At 45.8% G+C, this 24,564-nt stretch overlaps 1 protein-coding gene across 6 annotated transcripts in view; it reads right to left on the bottom strand.

Annotated features, from left to right (window-relative positions):
- Positions 1-24,564, bottom strand: part of LOC118782130 (speckle-type POZ protein-like) — an 87,141-nt gene that overhangs the window by 14,130 nt on the left and 48,447 nt on the right. For all 6 annotated transcript variants that reach the window (XM_036535405.1, XM_036535433.1, XM_036535414.1 and 3 more), the window contains 4 exons: positions 24,030-24,239; positions 22,460-22,581; positions 20,880-21,031; positions 9,149-9,276 (listed from right to left, as the gene is read on the bottom strand). In XM_036535405.1, coding sequence (XP_036391298.1) covers positions 9,149-9,276; positions 20,880-21,031; positions 22,460-22,581; positions 24,030-24,107 — 480 coding nt within the window. In that variant the 5' untranslated portion in view covers positions 24,108-24,239. The remainder of the gene's footprint in view (positions 1-9,148; positions 9,277-20,879; positions 21,032-22,459; positions 22,582-24,029; positions 24,240-24,564) is intronic.

The following is a 24,564-nucleotide window of genomic DNA, read 5'->3' as shown; positions in this document are numbered from 1 at the left end:
AATCGCTCTCATTGTATCCCAGCGATGAGGAGTTCCTTCGCCTGTCATATTTGTCATGCGCATTCTGAGGGGAGCGGAACAGAGACACAGGGGGAGGGAGGGAGAGAGGGAGGGAAAAAAAAAAAAAAAAAAAAAGCAAAGGAGGCAAGAAGACAGAGGAGTAGAGCAGATAAGAGCCCAGTGCAGGCTGATGCAGCCCTGAGCCCCAGCAGGCACGGGGGTCCCAAGCTTCCCACTCAGGCGGCCGGCCCGCCCCCGCGTTTCTGCACGTACGTAATTGACTTTAATTCCCCGTAATGTGGGAGGCAGCTGCTTACCTGCTGCCGCCAGGGCTCCCAGCAGAGCTGTCAGAAAACCGGTAGAGCTCCCCTCCGTGCTCCAGTGAGCGCCGGAGGGGGGGGGGGGGGGCACTCCGGGCCAGTGAGCGTCACGTCTACACAGTCCAGCCATTTTAACACTGCTGAGAACGGGAGGGGGGCCGAGTGGCACCACAAAAGACTGAGAGGTGGGCATACGCTTCACCCAGTGCAACAGCAGAGAGGCAGGGTGAAGTTAACTGCACAGCAGATTGAGAGTAGGAGCCCTTTTCCTTAGATTCAGTGCTGTAGCGGCGGGGTGAAAATACCCGTTTCCTACTCAAATCAAAGAGGTGCTGTGCAGCGAATGCAATCTGCACGCCGCCGAATGGGAAACGCGATCATTTCGACACTCGCCCCATTTCACACCTCGGATGCTCCGGGTAAATGGCGGACGGTTTTTACGGAACGCTGGGAGGGACGATGAGGATCTCAGCCCCCACGCGCGCGCGGCTGTTTGTCTGCGAGCGTGTCGCTGGCATTATTACCACAATCTGTTTATTCGGGGCTGGTTTGATTTGATTAGTTTTGGAGCGCGTGCATCCCTGGCAGTCTCCGCAAGGCCGACTCCGCCACCTGTTCCGGCCTCCGCCAGACGCGCTCATTCATCTCCATTCATCTCACCCCAGGACCGCGCATATGCTGAGAAACTCTCCCTCTCCCTGTGCCAGGGCGGCTCTTAGCCGGGACAGGTTTTCTCGGCGCATTTTAACCGCCTAATGAGCAGGAGAAAGGCTGAGCTGCACAGGAGCCGAGGACCGGCTGCAGGGTCCCGCGACAAGCAGCCCGCATTAAAACCACGGGCTGGAGGACCGCGGTTGCCAGGTGTGGTCATCGGGGCGTGGGTCTGCCTTGAGCGGGTTAGTGTGCTGGCTAACTCTCTCGCCCTCGAGACTGTTCCACTTCAGAATCGGCTTGAATTTGCATGCCAGTTTCCATTTGACATTTGACATTAAAATATGATTTCCTTGCACTATTTGGAGTATTTTACATATTTTAGTTCTCTGCCAGTTGTATTTCAAATACTTGAAAGCTCACAGCAGTATTTTACATTGGAAATGTAGTACAAGTGTACAAGTGAAATATGAAAAGTGATCAAAATGTACATTTTAAATGCACACACTGGGGCAAGATACCACTTTGCTCCAGTGCAAATTGCAGCCGTATTTGCCTTTGACACAACGTGATAAGTAATTGACATGCGAATTTCAAATGGACACACTGGAGCAAGACCACTCCCCAGTGCTGCTCCACTGCAAGTGTCACTGAGTAAACAGGAACAGGACGTGTGCTGTGAAGAGATATGGGAGCGTGTCTCTGTGGAGGAGTTAGCTAAGAACATGTACAACAGCAATGAATAAAACACAACCCAACTTGCCCATAACGGCAAACAGAGGCTCCTTCGTAAAAGAAACGCTTTTAATTACATTGAAATTGGAGAGGAAAAAGAAAATAACACACCCATAGGACTGCACTTAAGGGAAAGCTGAGTACTAAGAACAGTGGTGAGTAATGCAATGAGCACCCATCAGACAAGTTTTAAGGGTTTGCCTGGCAGACATAGGAAGAGACGAGCACTCTGGTGGTAGGGAGCTGAGTCACCTCCAACACCGGGCAAAGTCACCGGGTACTCCAGGGAGGGGCAGAGCACAGGTAGAGCCAGCAGACACCATCACCCCTCTCAATGTCCTTACTCATTTCCTGCAGTGATATTGCAAACCCTGCAGTCCATTGTTCAATCTGCCAAAAACTCCTCTTTTCCATTCATCTTCAGAAAGCCATATCAAAACTACAATAGCCCACAGAGGGCTCCAAAAATAACTATTCTCTCCTTTTATTTCAACTTCCGCACCCTTACACCCTTCTTCTACGCAGATGGAGAATGGCCAAAAAAGTTTCCATCTAAATCTTATGTGTTTACTTTAAGCAGAGGTAATCCTCAGCTCAGCAAACCAGAAGCGCTTTTCTCAGTTACATTATCAAGTAATGCAGCCAATCATTAAAGTCTATGCATCATTTTCTCCCTTCTGCTCCTCTGCAGAAGAGAAAGCACCTTTTCCCAGCTCCTGAGATTGACAATACATCGTGGCTGGGTCACCTTAACCAGCTGCTGGTGGTGGTGGTTCTGACTATGCCTTAGGAAACAGTCCCTTCTTAAGAAACATGGCACCAAGACACATCAACTACTCGACTCTGGGAAAAGTGAGGTGGGTAAGTACAGGCTTGTGAGGGATGTTACGTTTTTCCTCTAAAGACTAGACAAGCCTAGACCCTGTGATGAGGCTCAAACAATGGTCTGCTCAGAGACTATGGGACATCTACTCCGTATCAATGCAAATGTAATTGGCAAACTATAGGACTTTTAAATAGTCACAGTTAGGCATAACCTTAACGGTGATTCCAACACAACAGCCTGGCAGCGGAGTTAATCCATTTTTGGCAGCTCATACACTTGTGATGGAATTGCCAATTCAACAGTTTAGTTTCAAACCAGCATGGACAGATCTTTTTTTGACAGAGGAGACCCAAGCTCATCTGGATTAGAACTCCCTCAGCAACCCCATCACTGAATCGAGTGACCACATGGCCATGCTGAAATAAGGATTCCAGCAGGCAGACCCATTTGGTGTGGTCCAATTATTCTAGTAAGTTGGTCTCTAACTCATTAATTAATGCCGTTTAATAAGAGAATAACAATAACAAAATAAGACCAAAAGGTGCTGCCACGTTACTGGTCCCGTCTCTGAGGTCTACAGCTCAGACAGGAACAGAAACCACATTAATGTGACACTACAAGGGTGTACCTTTTGATAGGGGCGGGAAATGTATCCCGATCGAACTGGGAATGATCTTACATAAAAGGACTAAGCCACAGCTGATGTATGGGAGTGAGAGAACTCCAGACCCTGCTGCATTAATCACGCTCCGGGGGACGTGTGCCCGAAAGCCACCACCGGGGGCAGACAGGAGCAATCCGTCTCCCCCCCTTTGACAGGAATTCATCACTCACTCATTAACAGCTGGGATAACCACTCTGTCACTACCAGTCAGGGCGAGGGGGGTGGGGGTGTGGAGTGCAAAGGGAGACACAGAGAGAGAAAGAGAGAGGTGGGAGGAAGGAGAAAGGAAGGGTTGATGAAGGAGAGTGGGGCAATGGAAGAAACCGTGCAGGGAGTGGAGAGACGGGAGGGTGCAACCAGGAAACTGCTTCATGTGTACGAGGTGGCCCGATATTGACACAACTGTCTGCTGCCAACACGCCTCCCCCAGAGTGACGGACGCGTTTTCTAACTCTGCAACAGCACTCCAGCCCACTGATACAACAGCAGGGCAAAAACAGGACAACTGAAATGAGAGAACCCAACTCGCCACCCACACCTGCTCTGTTCACTGAGCTGAGCTTCTCCCACACACCCCACAGCACCAGGCCCAAGCGTTCACGGCCGGAGGACCCGATATGTCTCGCAGTCACACCTTAATAGCATAATAACGACCTTTACCAGTGTCATGCTTCTTATGGACAGCCGGAGAGGCACACTTTAATCCCATTTAATGCGAGCAGCATAACATAAGAGGATTCTAATAGAACGGTAATGCTGCATAATATCGCTGTCACGTATGAATTATTCATGTATGCAACTACGCATCAATCTTTTTCACTCATTTATTTTTTCATCTCGATATTTATCAATTTTCCATACCTGATGATGCATGAAAGAGTACAAAAAATAATTAAATAAAAAGTTCATTAAGTTCCAGGGAAATTTCCACCCGCACGCTCCCCGCACCCAGCCCCCCCCCCCCCAACTCCCCCCTTCACCAAACTCATTTTTCCAATATTTTCAGGCCGGGTGAGTTTTTCAATCAGCCCTGAACATGCTCACGTCCCCTCTACCGGGGGCTGCTTTAATAGATCCGTGATCTTTTAACTCCTCGTCTGGCCCACCGCAAAACTCATCACCAGCTTTTTATAATGCATGACTCTCCCTCGGCCGAGTGCGCAAGCGGAACGACAAAGTAAACAGCACGGTGGCACTCCCGCTCTCTCTCTTTTCACTGTGTTCCCCAAGATTGAATACAACCCATATTTCCAACCCCCTACCCCCCCCCCCGATACACCCACACACACACACACACACACACACACACACACACACACACCCCCCCACACACACCCCCAAAATGCGCTCTCACACACAGCCAAGCAGTCGGTGGAGCGTGCGCATATTGACTGATACAATTAACTCCGACACAGGGAGCCGAGGAGAAACCCACACAGCCCGGGAGGGGACGGGGACGGGGGGGGGGGGGGACCGGGGGGAGGAGCTCAAGGTTGCGTTCCAGAGGCCTTGTGTTTCCTGGGTGCTGGAGCATCACGTAGTGATGGTGACAAAAAAGGTTAGGTGGAATCATTTCAGGCGACACAGCTGTAGACATCTTTCTATCAAGGCTAGGCGTTTTTCAGGGCTTTTGAAGGCCACTGGACAAATGGCCAGAGCTCCAGGGTAGATGGTCCATTTCACCAGTTTTATTCTACACAACAGGGCTTGTTTTAAAGAGCTTGTCACGGGTGAAGGTCTGCATTTGTACACTGTATTCATTCAGCCCTCTCTGTCAGCTTGCTTTCACATCTTTGACTGCACTTGAGAATGAAACTACAACAGAGGACTCTTTGCTGAAAACAAGCAACATATTCTCCAAAGCAGTGCTCATTACACTTGTGCTGGTGAGCATCCAAATACAAAGAAACCCTACACAAATAAAATTCAGACATTCATTCATTCAGGATTCATTCATTTTCTTAGTCTATTCATACACCTTGCACAATACATTTGGACATATATTGTCATTTTCAAGTAGCACTGAGACGATTTACTTCAAAAAATTGTTGGGCTAATGCCATACGTATGTTTGCTAAATGTTAATGTAGCCATTAACTTTGTTACTACTGACTATTAGGTATAGATCCTCTATTAGGTATAGAACCTTTAATCTTTACTCTCCAGAGTAAATCACTGTCTTTGTTGCCAAGGCTGCTTCTGCCTCTCTCTGTGACTGTGCACTGCTGTTTAAAACAGACTGTCTCACCCCTGCCTCAGCCTACCTGCTTATCCCTGCTTCATCACTAAGCCTTTTGCTTTCTTGGTGGGTGGGGTGGCATTTCCAACTACAAATGTATCCATCAGATAACTTTCTGACTAACCATCATGTATAACTACAGACTGCATGACACTGTTCAAGGACATGTTTTTTATGAGCATAGCCATCTGTATGCTGAACATCCACCTCTCTGTTTTGGAGAGACCCTTAACAGAGAGTCTTCCAAAGGAAACACATCACCTCAAAGTTCCACAACAAAGCTTTACAGCTGAAGACATGTGGACAGGAAGAGAGGACCCACAGCTATACATCATCCTAAATTTGAAGCGTCCAGACCTCATTAACACATTAACATCTTTCCATCACCAGCTGTGGAGAACACACAACTGGCTTGAGCCCACATGTGGTGATGCCTTCGTGAAAAAAGGAGCTCTCCAACACACCACACCTAACCAGTGGGGTTGGCATGGTCCAGGTGCAGTGCCCTGAGAGGTGCCAGCACTCTCGTCCGCTGTTCTGCACAGCAGGGTTTCCCACCCTCACCACACTGCCCCTTTTTCCATCTTTCTTTTTTCTTTCTCTCTCTCTCTCAAAAGGGAGCCTTGCCACTGTCCACACAAAACACTCACACTCACACTCACTCACTCACTCTCAAAAGGAAGCCTTGCCACTGTCCACACAAAACTTGTTCACTCTCTCTCTCTCTCTCTCTCTCTCTCTCTCTCTCTCTCTCTCTCTCTCTCTCTCTCTCTCTCTCTCTCTCTCTCTCTCTCTCTCTCTCTCTCTCTCTCTCTCTCTCTCTCTCTCTCAAAAGGAAGCCTTGCCACTGTCCACACAAAACTTGTTCACACACTCTCTCTCTCTCTCTCTCATCAGAGTGGCACGGTGCCAGGGTGGGGTAAAAAAAAAAAAAAAAGCAAACGAGGAGCAGCTGCAGCGGTCTCCGAAACGGGCGCACGGCATATGGCACATCCCTGTAAAGGATGGGTGCTGTCATGAGCAAAGTGCCTAAAAAGAAAGAGAAAAAGAGAAACAGTAAAGAAGAAAAAAGCTGAACATCAGCAAAGAGCTAATTCATTTCACGGGAGCCGCCTCCCTGCTGGGCGCCACACGCGGAGAGGCCAGTGTGGGGGCAGGAGAGAGGGGAGGAGAGGCGCAGTACGCAACGTGGCTGTTACACATTTCACTAATTTCTTCGTTTTTTTTTTCTCGTTCTTGCTTCTCATTATTGAGTTACTGATACAAATGCCATGTAATTCAGATGCTTTGGAAACACACGTTTTGTCTCACCAATAAGGACTAATTGAGTTGAGAGATTTGGGGGGGGGGGGGGCGACGGAAGTTGAGGAGTGAAGCGAGAGGGAGGGAAGGGAACGAAGGAAAAGAACAAAGGGGGGAGGGGTAAAAGAGATGTTCAACTCCAGACAAGATAAATAAACGAAACGGTGCGATAAGCTGTGCTCCGGCTTTAATCACCTAAAATAGAGCAGCAAAACGCCGCATAAAGGACGAGGTTTGTATCGCTGAGTTCAGGTTGAGCATTTCTGAATGCCTTAAACACAGCGCCTTCTCTTAGATCTTCAGAGGGCAACAAGGGGGGGAAAAAAACAGATTCACTTTCTATCCATCTCTCCCTCCATTCACCCCCCACCCTCCCATCTTCCTCCTCCTCCACTGCTTCCTGTCTATGGGAAGTTTTTTTTTTCTCCTCTCTTTTGAACATGCCATCCAGTAATGACAGCCAGCGCAGTGCCTTTAATGGGAACGATCTCCTCATTAAATACCTCCAGGTGTCCGGGGGCTTTGGCAGAGAGAGAGCCGAGCTTGTTCACCCGCTTTCTACATGACACACCGCCAGATCCCCAGAGACACTTTTAAGTAACTAATACTGCTCAGTGTTAAAGCAAAGACAAGTTTTAAAAGGGTAGACAATGAGGGGATTCGTTTGGCACCAGTCATATACTGCTGGCTGAGACTAAGTATCACACCTTAAACTTATTCCTGGCTGTTGTAGCCATTTTGGGTGGATATAAAAATGCCTGCTGACTGTCTCACCCTGTTGCAGATGTTCATGTCACTTTTCATTTTCAAACCAGACATTTAAAAAAAAAAAAATTGATAACAGAAATAACAGCAGAAATCCAAATGTTCCAAAGCATGTATGCTTTGTTTTACTGTATAATCACGTCTGGATTTTAATCACATGAGAGCACCAATTTTATCCATTAAAGAATATATGATCATGCACATACAGAAATCATGACAGTGACTGTTTTAATCACAGCTGATGGTTCATTCTGCCCAGACATTCTCTCCTGTCATCTCCTGCTTCATAGGAGCTAGGCATTCAGGCTTTCAAAAAAAGAACTGAGTTTTAATAAACTTTATCGAAAATGCGAGCTGATATTTATATTTAGTTATTAGATATTTAATATAGCTGATATTTATTGTCCAAAATGGTTGCAGAAAACTTTACCATTTCCCAATAGTACCCTATTTCTGTTTTTGAACACAAAAGACATTCTGCCTTTTGAAAACACTCTCACTGAGAATCCTAAGGCATGTTGGCCTAATCCTGGAGTGAACTTCCTTGGCCTATAGGGCATTTCTGACAACTGGGTAACATTTCTCATCACTGAGAGTAAGGAGCAGACCATTGGCATCTGTGCCTCTGAGAGTGAAGCCAAGAGGCTGAAATTAAATTGTTATCATGTCCGGCACGGTCAGAAAATCCTTCTGGACAACAGACGTCTCACAGACGCCCAGAGCCACAGGAAGGCAGAGGCCCCTCCCCGCTCTACCGCACTGATTTGGGCTCGGTTGGCACTGATGCAACTGACAGACAGCACCATCCCACCATGTGCCCAATGTACTCTTCCTCTTCCTCCACATCAATAAGCCCTATTTGGAAGCACTTTAAACAGACTTCCACACTGCTTTACTGAAAACTTCCAAGGCTGCTCCCCCACCATACCCACAGGGTTAATTAGAATTGTTTTAAACAGCCACCACACTTTTTAAACATTTATGGATGCATGCATAACATGAAAAGATTAGCATATCCAGAGAGTTTAACCTACACCGGCTTGCTTCAGAAGAGTGCTCGCAGTGGCGAGTGGAGCCTGAAAATATGCCTTTTCTCTTTGAATTCAAAGGAGGGGCGTTCACCACAGACCTCCTGCTAAATAGAGCTGCTGGCTTTGATTTCGAGAGTTAGGAATTGTTTGTGAATAAATAATACTGTCACAGCCAGCAGGTTACTGAGATGGAATCTGAACTGATGGTCCAAAAGCGGAAGAATCCACTGTAAAACTTGTCAGTCACACTGTTAAAACCTCTCATTCAGAGGGAGTTATTCCACCCTCCCCGTAACACCAACAATACCAGTACCAAGTCCACGGGGCATATATGCGACCATGCTTCAACATCAGCTAGGGCAGCTAGGGAGTTCGATGTTGACAAGAAATTACAGGGAATACATGCAAAAATTTCTGAACAGAACTATCTGGCTCAACTGTATACAATGAAATATGAAATAAATGGTAATCATAAATTCTTGTTTTGTTGCAAGCTGTGTCAAACGCATGTGTCCTGACTACAAAAGGACCTCCCGCTGACGGTGTCTTTATTACACACCCATACACCACCTGTTCTCCTGTCATTTGAGTACCAGCCATGGGCACTGGCCTTACCTCGCAGAACAGGGTGAGTTTGTCATCAGGAAGCAGCCCATTGGCCTCGTCCAGCAGGAAGTCCCGGCGAATGAACTTCTTGAAGCCCCAGTCTTTGCCTTGGACGAAGCGGTAGGCCCTCTGGCTCTCTGCAAGGGCAAAGCCAGCAAACACTCATCAAGACGCACCTCTATGACATCGCATCGCAATCTCACACAAGTTCATGACTCGTGCACAGCAGTAGAGTCAAGAAACCGCCGTCGTTATGTTTTAACAGTACCGATAAACTCATTCCATCAACACATGGCTTGTTTGCTTTTCATTACATCCAGCTAGATCCCACCCATTCACACCTGTTGGGGAAAAGTGCCACTCAGATGTATATACAGAAGGAACACCATTCAGACAAGATAGAACGGGGGCAAGACCCCTAAAACAAACAGGGGGGGCACGCCGGTCAGCGAACAGTCTTGACTGGAACTTATCGGCACCATTCTGGTTTAGATGAGCAGTTGCTATTACTGGAGCACAGGGTGGCAGGACTCAGCCGACCGGCTGCAGCAGCTGAGTCAGGCGGCCCGTATTTGCACGTCTGCACCGCCCGGAGAGAGAACGGAGCCAGAAGTTTCATCTCCCACACATCATATGCACACGGGCCTGTGTGGGAAGCAGAGGACGTATGAGAGAATCAAACACGCACACAGCACACGCTCTCCCTGAGCAGAGATGAAAGAGGCCGCTGGCCGGTCAGGGTCAACAGTGCTCCCTCTCCAGCCGCGTTTGCGGCCTTTGGCACACGGCTGCCACCGGAGGCCGGTGCGGCGCAGGTGCGGTCTGGTGTCTGCAGGCCCTGTCACCTGCTGACGCTCAAACTACTGTTCTTTTGCTAGAAGCATCCTGCCCGCCTCTCGCTGTTGTTGTCATTGTTAAAAGGCCTACAACTCGGCTGTCTCATTGGGGGTCCAACAGAGGGATGTAATTAAGCGTCACACAGGAAAGGAGGCCCCGTATAAAACCTGTAGGGGTAGCAATTTGAGTCGCAGCCCATCACGCTGCCTGAGCTCTCGGGTATGATTTTCCTCGCGAGGGGAGAGATGGAAAAGTCTGCACCACCAATCAAGAAGAATTACTGGTCATGTACTGAAATGCATACTCGTGCCAAGCCTTTTCATCTGAAGTGGATGCTGATTTGAAGGCTTTCCTGACATTATTGAAGGCAGACAGCTTTGCAGGCACAGGAGAAGAGGACATCCCCCTTTCTTCCTGTGTGTGTGATTTGAAGGAGAGGGTGCTGAGATGGTGTGTTGGGTACCACAGTCACCTAACGTAAATCAAATTGTTTTTGGAGCAGCTTGCAACCAAGACAGCAGAGCAGTGATCTATGACCCTGCAAGAGCGGTGGACCTTCCTGACAGGTTTATTTTTATTCTACACTTTGTTCAATACTGCAACGACTACCAAAACAACACAGGCAACCGGAGACGCAGACCTTTGCTCCTCTGATGAAATCCCAAACTGTGTGGGTAAAACCTTGTTACTGTGGTTCTTTAATGTGGCCAGACAGATTGACCAAGCCAAATGCAAGTGCTAATAGTCAATGCAATAATATATCTCCACGGGCAGCAACAAGCAAAGCAAGTGGGAGTGATCCTTGTTTAGACAAGAGAATATGATTATTATGCAGTAATAAGATAAGTGTGCATGAGTTTCTCTCTCTCATTCTCTTGTTGCAAAATAAAACGAATTCATAGGCACCGGACTGAAAACGTAATGACATTCTTCAGATTACACACATGCAGAGACAGGGCACGACAAAAAGGCCAGGTTAGAGCATTAAGTACAAAGTACGCAGGCCAGAGTATTAAATACAAATGAGTTAAATGAATACCAAGCCCACAGGCTGAATGCTATGAACACTTGACTTTGAACTCCACCGGTGAGGGGGGAAAAAAACACACCTGTCAAAGGAGAGCTAGCGTGTCTTTTTTTCCCCCAACGTTCGCCCCCATTTCAATCAGAGGAATAAATGAATTCGTGCTTTCATGGCCAGGAGGGGGACTGAATGGGAGTGTGCGGGGGGGGGGGGGGGGGGGGGCAAGGGACTGTGGCTGATTCCAGTCCTGTGCCCTTTTTACCCTGCTACAGCATGAAGCTGACTCTGTCGCCACCCTTTTCCGCTTCATGCAATTGTTCCCGCCGTCGCCCGTTTGCTTTGCTAACCGATTTGTCAAACATCCAAGCTCCCCTCTCCGTTTGCCTATTGTTATTATTTTCCTTTTAAGCGTAAATCCGTGCTCTGCTGTGAACGCGGGCGTGAGCGTGACATCCCAGACTCGGGCGGCTAAAGCCCTGTGAAATTGAACACTTTTAAAAATGACACGCCAAGGCGCCGCCGGACGGCTGGCCACAGCCTGACAGAGCAGGGATGGGCGGGGGAAGTGGGGGGAGGGGGGGGGTGGCATTTCCAGGTACAGAGCCAAGTGTTGCAGGGAGCTTGCGCAGTGTATGGATTTGATTTGAAGGCGTGCTGGTGGGGAACAGGCAGAGGTGCTCTGTGCCAGGAACAGAGAGAGGCAGCAGCCAGCTGGTTGAGAGCCTGTTCTCGGTGCGCGCCTCCTGTCTCTGGGCCCAGCCGTCGGACTGTGTTCCACATCTGGGCCTCACTCTCTCGTGTCCGATCATCGTTTCACACCCAATCGTGCGTCTCGCAGCGCCACGTTCCAAAGCATCAGCAACAAGAAGTAGTGCTGAGTGAAGTGGACTTGGGCCAGTACTTTTGTACCCTTAAGCAAAGAACCTAACTTGATATGGCTTGGTGAAAATCCAGCTGTGCTAATGGTTAATGTGCCACAATGTAGGCTTTAAGAGGTACGCCTCTGTCTCATACATACAGGCTACCAATCCCTGGCTTCTTCACAGTCCATATCTTTCCTGTTCATCCCAGGGGTCTCTTCAAACAAGTTAATGTTTTTCTGTTGAGACATTTTGACATTTCTGAGAGTACAATTTAGTCAGATATACATCAAGACAATGTACACTATTTCTGCGTAAACACTCAAGATCTGTATTTACACTCATACAGATCAAAAAACAACAGTTCACAAGTTAGGGAAACATTACATTGCATTAGCTTAACAGAAGATGTCATCGAGAGTGAATTACATAGCTGACATATCAATCATTTATACAGCTGGATATTTTCTGCAGTGATTGGGGTTAAGTACCTTGCTGAAGGGCACAACAGCAGTGTTCCACCTGGGAATGGACCCAGCAGCCTGTGGTGTGCCACACTGCTGCCCTTTCGCTGAAGTCAAACAAACAGCACAACGGCGTTATATATAATACCATTTATACAACTGCATTATATACAATTATCACACCATTGAGCACAGCATCTTGAACATGAAAAAACACTGATGATGTAATGTACTAGATTAATATGATATCTCCAAAGCCATAGAGCCTGCCATGTTAGTTTTATATATACAGACAGTCCCCATTTCATGGCTTTTACATACAGTGTAACAACACCTGATATTTATATTGTACTTCACGCGTTAGTACATTTAAATATGCAAATATTTATACACCATTAAAATTTCACTTAACTCCATATTCATCTAGCTTTTTCTGTAAAAAAAAATGTTATTTCTAGCCAATGTTCAGGAATGCAACCCCCAACAATTTAAATGGAAAAAATACACTTCGGCTCCCGATAACCCAGTTTACGATGGGGGTTCAGGAACGTGTCGTGCCTGGGGACACTGGTGACAGCCATTATTCATTTACGTAGAGGAGACCCTCACAATCTTAGGGGGAGACATTCCCGAGATCCCAGCAAATGGAAAGGCCCTGCACAATGTACTGATGATAAAGACTAATGCACAAAGGGTGGCTTGTTCCTGACAGAAAATCAACTACATCTGACAAACAGGAGAATTTATGCGATAATTGCAAATAGTGTGTGTAACACGGGCGATAAATGCAAGTGTGGGTTGGTGCAGTGCATTGTGGCCAGGGAACAGAAACCCTTGCTTGGCACGAATATTCAGACCTACAAAGTACGTATGTATGATTTTTACATTTCCAAACATTGAACAAAAAACAGAAATTACTTTACAAAACAAAATATACAGAGGACAGAGGGTCAAAAAGAAAAAAAGTGATAGTACAATATGTGTATCAGACTTCTAAAAAAGCTGTTTTCTGCCGTGTGTTGAAAAATGTATTTATGAGTGTGATTCATTACTTTGATGTACACATTGTCATTTAACCTAAAGGTCAAGCATCTGTTGTTACAATCACAAGTGCTAGACCAATTAAGCAAAAATAACCTACTGCCTACAGAACTGGTCATGGTATACAGAACATTAAGTATTTACAAAAGCAATGAAAAAAGGTGTTAACAGTTAAATGTACACGTACAGATATACATGAGTATATTACAACCCTGCATACTCGGTTCAAATCCAGGCTTATATGATCCAGCTTCAGCTCTGACAGATGAAGGCAGTGAACTGTTGCGAACTGAATTAATGCATGTCTGGCACATACTGAGCTGGAGTGAATTCAGCAAAGTACTGTTTTCCATTCATTTTGGGTCTTATTCCCATGAAGATTCAAGAATAAAAAACAATGAAAACTAGTAAAGATGATCCAACGACCTATGAGAGCACGCCTCGGTATCAGAAATGTGCTTCAATAGGGAGTCAATATAGAAGTCTTCTGGTACTTGAAGAAAAGCAGAAATCTAATTTGATTTGTAAAAATTTGTAGGCATCTGAAAAATGATCCTTTTGTAATAATACATTTTTGTACCAACTGTGCAAATGACCCGAACTCATATTGCTAAACTGGTCTGAGGACTGAGCTGTAGCATGTAGCCAGTCAGAGCTCGTCATCCCTTGCTGCAATCGGCCAAGGCTTTCCAGCTATGCTGTGCGCTTGCATGGACAGGCCAGCAGCAGCATTTTTCTCGCTCAAAATGGCCTGGCCTAAAATGGCCTCGCTAAAACCGTAAATGGTTGTTCCTCAGGCCGGGGCTTCCGTCTCTGGGGCGGCCTGCGGAGACGGCTGCACGCTCAGAGCGGTGCTCAGCTGAATCCGACAGGCTCCGCCAGGCATCCTGTCACCCCCCGGGGTTCCCGTCACGAGGGCTGGGACGAACGCCGGCTCACCGGGGAGTGTTCCAGCTCTCCACGCTCTGCTGCCACCCCCCGAGTCAGAGGTCAGGGATGACCAAGGCAGCAGAAGGAGTGAAGCCTCCCACAGCATGACCTGGTGTAAACTCCCAGCAGTGTGTGAGGAGGACAGGGGGCGACAGCAGGGGGGGGGAGGCTGAGCTTTAGAAAGTGAATAAAAAGGGGGACCACAGATTGTAATCCATCACACAAGCCAATAGGGCAAAGCTTAGACTGTACTGCCCTAATGGCATACCCTTTTGATAAAGAACAAGCGTACCCAATCCAATGGATGATATTCTAACACCAATGTGGGGGTCTGCTAGGCACTGCCTCTAAGGCTGTGATGGGAAGCCGAGGTACAGCGCATTCATGCTGACAGCCGCAGAGACCCTGCGGATTTGGGGGGTCGTGCTCGAGGCAGCGAGAGAGGAGAGAAGGTCACTGTGGGGGGAAAACAGATTTCAGCACTAAAACTAGCTATTTAACATTTATCAATGCTTTAGATTAGAAGTAGAAAAGATATTTTTGGTAACAGAGACGCCGGAATGCTGGAAGGAGGCCAAATTTCACTAAGGTTTCTAGTTTGTGCAATTACACTGTCAAATGGAGCCCAACAGACATTTTTCTTCGGAGCCCAGGGAGGAAAGTCAGGCTTTCCAGCCAGCCAGCCAGCCAGCCGGCCGAGCCAGGTATCAATCACGCTGGGTAGCAGTCACACTGGGTACCAATCAGCAAATCGGTGCACAGGTGCACCTCCCTTAACAAAGCCTCTGAGAAAGAATCTCCATTCTAAGCAGCACTTGCGTTTTGACATTAAATATTGTTTGTTTACAATATAGAAAGCCAAACAATGAATAGCCTTGCAAGACTGCCTTTTAAATAAAACTTTAAGATAAACAGTCCCTGACTAAAATTCTCACAAATGGCAGTAACTATGGTATCCACACACAAATGTGAGTGGCCACACTGGCCAAAAGATGAAATGTCAATCAGGTTATCTAGATACTACAATTAGGATCATAAAAAGGGTAGAAATAAGGGCAATGAAAAGAAAAGTGGGCCTATAAGTTCGAATTAGCACAGTGAGCACTGAAACCAAGCACAAAAGGTAAAGCGTGCTAGTGACATTAACAGTTTGTGCTACGGCAATGACAAAGGCAGCATTCACTCTGCGTGAAATGTGTTCATTAAAGCACCCTGATGTATGTTCAATATGTGTTTATTTAATAAATGCATATTTTATGTTCATGTTAAGGGACATTTAATGTCATTTCATTCACAGTTAACAACATTTTGCAAATTATTCATACTCGGAAGACTTGCAGAGCATTCCTGTATTTTCCATGTTATTTATTGACGTGGTAACAACATTTCTAAATCAAGTAACTTTATGGAATGCATCTATTTCATTAACCGAGACAGACCTGAATCAGAACCAGGAGAAAAGAGTGACTGACTTTTATTAGTTTGGTGAGAGAAATTAAGATGGCCAGGTAACCACGAGACAGTCTGCCATTATCGACTGTATAAGACAGTGATTTGATCAGTTTGTCATATAATGAGTCAATGCCTATAATTTATTCAGCTTGTATGTGAGCCATGTCAGACAGTCAGTGTCAAACTGTCAATCGGCCTGTGAATCTGTCCATTATCGAGTGGGGCTGGGTTTAGTATAAAGCGACCTGGGAACACCAGGATGCTTGTGAATCTGCAGTAACTGGATCACATTCCTTCCAGGAGCACAGAGTCTATGCTGCGGTGCACTGCAGGGAAAGTTGGGCTTTAGGAGACACCGACTTTTGGATGAGATGTTAAACCAAGGTTTTGACTCGCCATGGTCATTAAAAGATCCCATGGAAAAGAGTACAGGGGTCTGTCATGTCTGGCTTGTTTCAGTCACCACTGTATTTAATTGGCCAAATAACTCCCTCCCTCTCTACCTCAGCTGATGTGTGACAGGTGTTCTAGAGCAAAATGGCAGTTGTGCATTGCCTTAGTGTGTGCTCCACATTAAAGATGGCTTAAAACAGCCATGTCAAGCACCCTGAGATCCATGAAAGGCACTTCAGTGATTATTATTATCACGCTGACATACAAGAAATGGGCGCGTGTGTGTCTCTTGCTCCTTCTCTGTATCTGGCCCAGTCTGCTGAGAACCGTATGTCTGCACCTGTGCGGGGCTGGTGTGGGCCTGTCCCATTGGAGCTGAACTTGTCCCCCCGGAATGTATGCCAAGAGAGTGGAACACAGACAGTTACTGCCTAACACAGCTTTTCTTTGACTCTCTTTAACACTATCACGGGAAGAGAAGTTTCACGTTTCACATCTCTCTCTCTCTCTCTCTCCCCCCCCCCCCCCCTCTCTCCCTCCCCCCCCCCCCTCTCTCTCATTCCACTCTCTCTCTCTCTCTCTCTCTCTCTCTCTCTCTCTCTCTCTCTCTCTCTCTCTCTCTCTCTCTCTCTCTCTCTCTCTCTCTCTCTCTCTCTCTCTCTCTCTCTCTCTCTCTCTCTCTCTCTCTGAGGAGCCAAAAATAAAGGTTCAGATTCATATTCATTTCATACTTGAAGTAAGCCATAATGGCCCCAGGCAAGTTACACATATATGAATATACAGGCTATACATACAATTTCTATGACATGGACCATTGTTCTACTAGCTTTTTCACCCACTGTTATTTCTTTCTAACAAAGAGACATGGTTTTCCATGTTTTCTCCATACAAAATTGACCTGACTTCTGTGAATTTCCATCACAACTGAATACAATTTCATGACAATTTGCAGGCCAATTCAGGTAATGTACCAGGTATTCAAGTCAAGAGAGATTTTATTGTCAGCCCATCCATATACAAGTATACAGTAGGGTTGAAATAATGTTTCCCTGGGACCCATGGTGCTACATTCAGTCACTGAATAAATACACAAGACAATAAATAGAAAGCTAACAATAAATAGACAAAATAACAAAACAATAAACAGACAAAATAAGACAAAATAAATGGTAAAATGGCAGGCAGAAGAGTACAAGTAAATTAAAGGAACCTTTCTCCCTACAAATATCCTTTTTATAAAAAAAATATTGGCTGGACTTCAGATAAATCTCAATTTATTCAAATTTCTAAAGCACAACTACTAAAGTCACTAATGTTTTCAAATCAACGCAAGGAAAGCAATTTCTCAGCTCCAGCAGAAAAAAAAAACTGAAAAAACTGATTGGCTAGGATACAAAATAGCTTCACAAGTGAACAATATTCTGCATTTTAGTAATGTCTGTCAAAATGCCTTTTGTCATACTGACAGAGGATTATGCAAAACAAACAAGCTCCACAATCAAACTACATGTAGTCAAATTCTTAACAAATGGGTTTTATATATATATATACATATATATTTAACAGAATATTTCCTCCCATAGCAACCCAAATCCGGGATTACGTGATTTCCAAAGACTGGAATTCATGTTTTCAAATTTTGTAAATGTTGACTAATATAAATTATTATATTAAATACAATAAATTCCAGCATTGTTCACAGCTAAACTCACCAATCAAATGAGGGCAGCCTTGCTCTCAGCACTTCGCCTAACTTGCCTCTCCACCACAACCAGCTCTCTATCTGAATAAACGTTTTTGCGAATCAATACGGGGGGTTTCTCGGAGCTGCCGGAAAATCGGCCGCGGCGTTATTAAGCCAGAGTCTCACAGGAAGAATTACGGACGGCTCCGCTCAGAGAGCAGAGATCTGCAAAGCCCGGAGAAGAAATGATGTGCTTGCGCGAATGAGGCCGGGGGAAGAGAGGTGCAGCGCCTGTGTTTGCAAATCCATCTCCATTAAACACCGGGGCCTGCCAGGCAGCCAGCCACGGCGGCGCGGGACACACACCCAGTCGGCCGCGCGGCGCTCCGGGGGGGGGGGGGGGGAGCAGGGCCGATGGAGCGGTCTGATCTCTGCCTCCCTCGCTTCAGAGGAGCTGACCAGCACATGAATGGGAGTCTGTGTAAACAGTCTGAGGCCACCGAGCTACGGGTTAAAGCTGAGGCCGAGCGCTCGTATCGCACAAAAAGGAAACAACGCAGACGGGCTGCCCCCGGTGGCAGCTGCCACCGCCCGTCCGCATTGTGCTTCCTGCTCCTTTCATATCACTCTAATGCCCCGGAGAACTGCGACAGCAGCCACTTCAACAACGGCTCAATCCGGTCATCGAGACCTTGTTGTCATGCCCGCCATGAGGAGGACCTCCAAGGACCAGTTCTGAATAATGATGGATTGCACTCACATCTGAAGCGAATGTCGGGGGGCCAAGGCAAGACCCCCCCCCAAACTAATTTCACTCCCGACACCAGCAGCAGTTGAACTTGATCCTCTGGGGATGGCAGAATCTGGAGGAAAGTGCTGCTATATTAACCTCCTGGCTGGCTTGCCAGTAAAGCTTCAGAACTGAAAAGGGTCCTGTCCTCTCAATATTTTGCAGGTGGAAATCACATGAGCCTTCTCGTTGACATCCGAACACAAACTGAGCAATAGGCGTGACACACACTTCCTCAAGTACAGAATAATTCTGGGCTGAGCTTTCACTGGAGAAGTCATTTGGTTTGCTCTTTGTAGCCCGGATTAAATCTGAACTATGAACCCCATATTCATTAAATTACAATGACACTCCAAAAGGAGCTGCCATTATGGATTTTTGATTCACAACAATTTGCAAGGCAAAGCTGATCTCTGATAAAACATAGCACTGTGCTCAAACTCTTTCGTACATTGTGGAAGACTTTAATAAGCTCCACTGGATCAATATGACACAAATACTGAAGGAGTCAAGCCATTGTACAACAGTGTGCATCCAACATAGAGAAATCCTAGTCAGATGCGCCATAGTGCAGAACGCTATTGATATTCTGCCATCAAACTGTGAGAAAATTCTGCTTTTTTAAAATAAATAGCTTCAGATCACTTGCACTGAGCTTTCACATCGGAGCACATTTGGCGGCGGCTACTTTACAAACAACGGCAGGTCAACCGACCTTTTGGTTTCAGCGGTAAAGAAACAAAGCCTGCTGACCCGGCTCACCCGCAGCTCGGTGTGAGGCGTAACATGCGCGAGGCCTTCGGTGACGGGCGCAGAGGGTCACTTTCGCGTGACAGCAGCAGCTGCGACACTCGGCCCGCAGAGCTCGAGCTCCCCTTAGCCTCCTGCCACGCTCCTCTCCCGTAATAACAGAGACTTTGCCTCTGGGCCCCTTACACTTCACACTTGGGGTCAAAGGCCCAGAAAATGCTGGCGCAGATCTCCATCGTAGACCCATGAACTCAGAGGCTCTGGCCTAAAGGTAGCCCATGCAATTTTGAGAGTTTTACCTGCACCCCCCCCCCCCCCTCCCCACTAATGCTACCCTCTAATAGACAGCTGGCCACCAGGCCCAAGCTTCAGGGTGGCACTTACTGTATCTTTAGCAATATGAAGGAGGTAAACAAACAAAAAAAGGTAGCATGACAGCCATCTGTTTGTAGCCAGCATATGCAGGGCTATCAATCAATGCACAGAAATGCCTAGAAAAGCACAGCACTTTATAAAACAGGTGCCCTCCGGCAGAAGCACTTAGCCCTGACACAGGAGCGCTAATTGCTGAGACACTGAAATAAAACCTGATCTCACTAACTGGAGATGTTATGCGCCAGCATTTCCCTTTCAATGCGATTTTCCCTGAAATGGGCACTAGCAGATGCATTGAAACAGCTCTAAATATAAACAACACTTCCACACAGCCAATGCTCTGCAGATCACAGCATAAATAACCAGCTGTAAGGCTGACTGAAGTGGCCACATCTATCCCACAGAAATTTCATTCCAGACCACACGTCTTTTTCTCCATCTTAACCCAATTAAAATAGGTTGGAAATGTAAGCATACAGGTTTTCAATTCATCACAAGAGCCCAACAGGACTTCTAAGAGTTGCTTTTAATTAAAATTAAAATTGCCTACTATGCTTTTAATTAAATATTGGGAGAACGGATCGTCCCTACCCAGATTACGCACATATGGCCATCGGCACAGTTTATATAAACAGGCAAGGGAAAAACAGGAGGTGTTTTGACCCATGTGGAAGAACTGCCCAACCCTTTACACAGCGGTCCAAATAAGGTCCAGAACCAGATGGACAAATCAGTTCAGCTGTCCACTAACAAGCCATCAGTTTATGTTTATGCACTGTCTAGACAGAACATCTCCAAAATATCCTCTCAAGCAGTGTATCCAAATTCTGCTTTCTTCAAGGGACCATATCAAATCTTTCGTAATGTTCAATGAAAAACATAAAGCGCAAAAAAAAAAATGTAGTCAACTCAAACTGCTTTAGGTAAACATTGCAACACATACTGGGTAACAAAGCAGCTGAAATGAAGACTTATACTTCAGCAATTAACTTTAACAAAACCTGAATTCTGAAGATATAAAGCTGACCGTCAGTGGCACATGCACCAGCTCTTATGCGGTCATGGAGTAGAAGCACAACCCGTCAGAAGCACAGGTCAATAATGGCATTAATGATGATGGTGGAAATATAGTCAACTCACCCATGGCTTTGGTCTCCTCCCCCTTGGCGTTGAGGATAGAGAACTTGAATTTGGCACGGACCTCTGCCTTGGGACAGCTGACCAGGAGTAGGTAGAGCGACAGGTAGTCTTTGCTCTCCTCGTCCAGGCCTTTGGGGTTCACTCGCAGACACCTGTTCAGACAGAGCATGCCCATCACCATCTCCTGCCCCAGTACAACTGGTCTGAGAGTCATCCTGACGCCATCATCACCTAGTGTCGACCATGCTCCCGAGAAACAACTAACAAGTAGTGCAACTTCTAACTAACTAGCTAAAAAACAACACCTGGTAAATTGCTACGAGCAAGCCTGATTAATACCCTCCTGCATTCTTCTGTCTGCAGTCAGAGACTCTTTTCTTTTGTTTTGCCAGTTCCATTCACATTCCCAAGTACAGAGAAGACGTCAGTATTTAAGAAATGAAAATCAAAGTTTCATCCCTTTTCATACGCAGTCAATGACGTCTCCAACTGGCTGGATGTTCAGTGTGTAGTTGTGGGAGAGAACAAGATTTACTTGTCATTGTGCAGGGTGTTTCTTCCTTCACTGGTTCTGAAAACACATATGCTTCTGCTAAAGGTAGTGCAACCTCGCTATGGCCACACTACGTTTTAGGTAGCCAACTGTCCCTGGAATAATCAATGTTCATCCACACCTCACTTACATCGTGCTTTAAGTGGAGACGGCATTTTTAGCATGGCCACGTTTATGTACACCTATCTACGCCAGTGCAAACAAGTTCTTCTTATATACGTACATTTGCTGCAGAACTTTACTTGGTGTCTCATCCTCTAATTCTCTGGCATTTGTGAAAAACAACCTCCATTCGTTTCAAAAAGGAAGTGGGGCAATTTGCTTTCATGCAGGAAGTAATTTACATTCTGATCACAGCCCTGTTAATTCCCTACCTCCAAATCGACCACACAAATGGCTGAGGGCCTATGTTTTTTGATAAGTTGAGCGAGAACATGAGCAAGCACAACACATTGTGTTTGTTTCTGTTACGCAAATATAAGGAATCGCACTGGATCAAACATGGTCCCTCACAATGGGGTTGACTGACTCTCTAAAATAACTTAAACGGCTCTCTTGCTGCTCGCCCTCTAGATTGCAGGCGTGGCCACATGGATGTCATGCTCCTTACACTATGACATCAATGACGTAAAACAAAGATAGGTCTCAGACACTGTCTGTAGTCAAATTCAATTTTGATTGTTTTTTTTATGCACACAAATCACTTGAAGGTAGAGATCACACCTGGGTACAACCTGAGCTTGAAGCCAATGTTAAATGCAGCTTTGAATTATACATGTGTGTAGGCCCTTAAACTCTTTGTGATAAGCAGCCATAAGTGGCTATTTTTAACCAGGATTAGAGACAGTTCTGTTATTTGCTTACATTAAAGCCATTCATAATAGAGAGATAATCAGAAAACGTTTTATCTGTTTGATTTGGCTTTGTCTGTAGTATGGTGGATCTGTGTGGACATCAAAGCACAAAGTGAGACTCCACCTCTCCACATCTTCCCAATACGCTGCACCCCTCCTTCCCCGACACACACCATTTGAGTTTGTCATTGGCTCCTGAAGAGAAGGTGGAGCTCTTGATGACCTCGCCCATCTCCTCACGGCAGAAGCTGAAGTTGTTGATGGTCCACATGTAGGAGAACTTCACCACTTTGATCTGAGGGGAGATGTGCAACGGCATAGTGAGGAAAAAAAAAGCACACACGCAATAATAAAAAAAAAAAAAAAAAAAAAAAACCCAGAGTACACGGTCAGCCTTTGCTTCAAAACCACACATCAAACCTGCCTTTCATCTCAATAAACACTGACAACACGTCGCCAAAAAAGGGAGAGATAAAATTAAAGACGAAAAGCAAAAAAGAAAAAAGAAAAAATTTGCAAGAACCAAGGAGAGCAGGGGATAAAACAAACACAGAAAGATCAAGGAGACCCATCAGAGTCACATCAATGGGAAAGATGAAAATAACGAAAGCAAGACGACAAACTGCATGGGACATAGCAGCATTTATGGATTTTAAAACCAGCATTTAATCTCCATCACGCGGGCGCACATGAAAAGTCGCTTTGTCACCGTCTCTGTCACTTTAACACACTCCCTGTTAGCACATCTGATAAGCCACAAAATGGTGAAGCATTTAGTTGCACCACCTACTATGAGGAACAGAGCTAACTATTCTTCATGTGAAACTACAGGCCATCTGCAGAATCTTACATTCAAATATATATTTTGATGGATTATTTCTGTGCTATCAAAAAGCAGAATTTAAGCATACAGAAAGATACTGAGTGGTCTTTTTCTGCAAGAGGTACAGAATGGGTTTGCAACTGTTTCATTCAATGCATACTTTCAAAGATATTCAAGATAGGTTTCTCATTACCCAGTGTTTTCAGTTTCATATTATGGTCTCTTTCCCTAAATCAGTATTTAACATTATTATTAGGCTGTTCAAGTTCCCCTTCTCAATAAATGAAGGAAAAACTCTTCATTTTTCAGAAGACTTCATTTTTGTTACTGTTGAGAGAATATGTCAAAAATTGAAGACAGAAAAGTTCTCTGCTTACTTTGAAAGACCTGAGTTTAACACCAGCTCTCTGCCACCACATTTATTCTTGAAACATGACAGATATCCACACTCCTTCCCTCTCACTGTACAGCTCGCTCTTTCTCTCTCGCACACACACAGCGCAGTGGAAGACAGACTCTCACAGTGTCACACTCTCTCACAGGGTCACCATCTCCCATTCTCCAAGTCTTATCCTCCTCTCATCCCCCATACCTGAGAGTAACATCAGCTTTCAGTGCACGCGAACCCAGACACTCAAAAATACAGATTCGCATATTATATGTCGGTGCTGTGTAACTCTAGCTCTGAGCATAAATAAACACACGGTACAAATCTGAGTGTAATAACATCTCTGAGCCTCAAAACACACACACACACACACACACACACACACACACACACACACACACACACACACACACACACACACACACACACACACACACACACAAACAGTGTGTACCTGAGTGTAACACCAGCTCTCATACCCAGATACACAGACACAGACACACATAGACACAGACACAGACACAGTGCGTACCTGAGTGTAACACCAGCTTTCAGCCACAGGCCCGCTTGACATTTCCGCGGGGGGAGGAGGACTCGGTACTCTTGACATCGCCAGTTTTGACAGCAAAAGTGTGCGGCCAGAGCGCCAGAGTCCAGGCGAGGAAAATTGAAAAAAATGGCTCTGAACCACGGGTCCAAAGAACAAGGATACAAAGAAACACAGGCGGCAGCAGTTTTTCTCCTGGAAGAAACAGAAAGAAAGAGGCCCCTTGGTCTTCAAAGCAACACATAATGACTTTGAAATTGACAGAATAATGTCTGACAAGACTGTCAAAACTGTATCTGTATTGGAAAAAGGAACATTTGCTTATCAGCTTGACATGGCCATCAGGGACCCTGTGAGAAAGGTGGTGCATACACCCATATACTCTGGGAAGATGTTTGTGTTTTCATAAACTTAGAGACAGAAAGAGAAGGGGGAAGATAAACAGTCTAATTGATTAAAAGTGGAAAATTACTGTACACTGTGCATGTTTGTTTTCAAAGTGCCTCAGAACACAAAGCTA

This window comes from Megalops cyprinoides, chromosome 1 (genome assembly GCF_013368585.1).
Source record: "Megalops cyprinoides isolate fMegCyp1 chromosome 1, fMegCyp1.pri, whole genome shotgun sequence".
Taxonomy (NCBI): domain Eukaryota; kingdom Metazoa; phylum Chordata; class Actinopteri; order Elopiformes; family Megalopidae; genus Megalops; species Megalops cyprinoides.
This window is presented reverse-complemented; position numbering and strand designations above follow the sequence as displayed.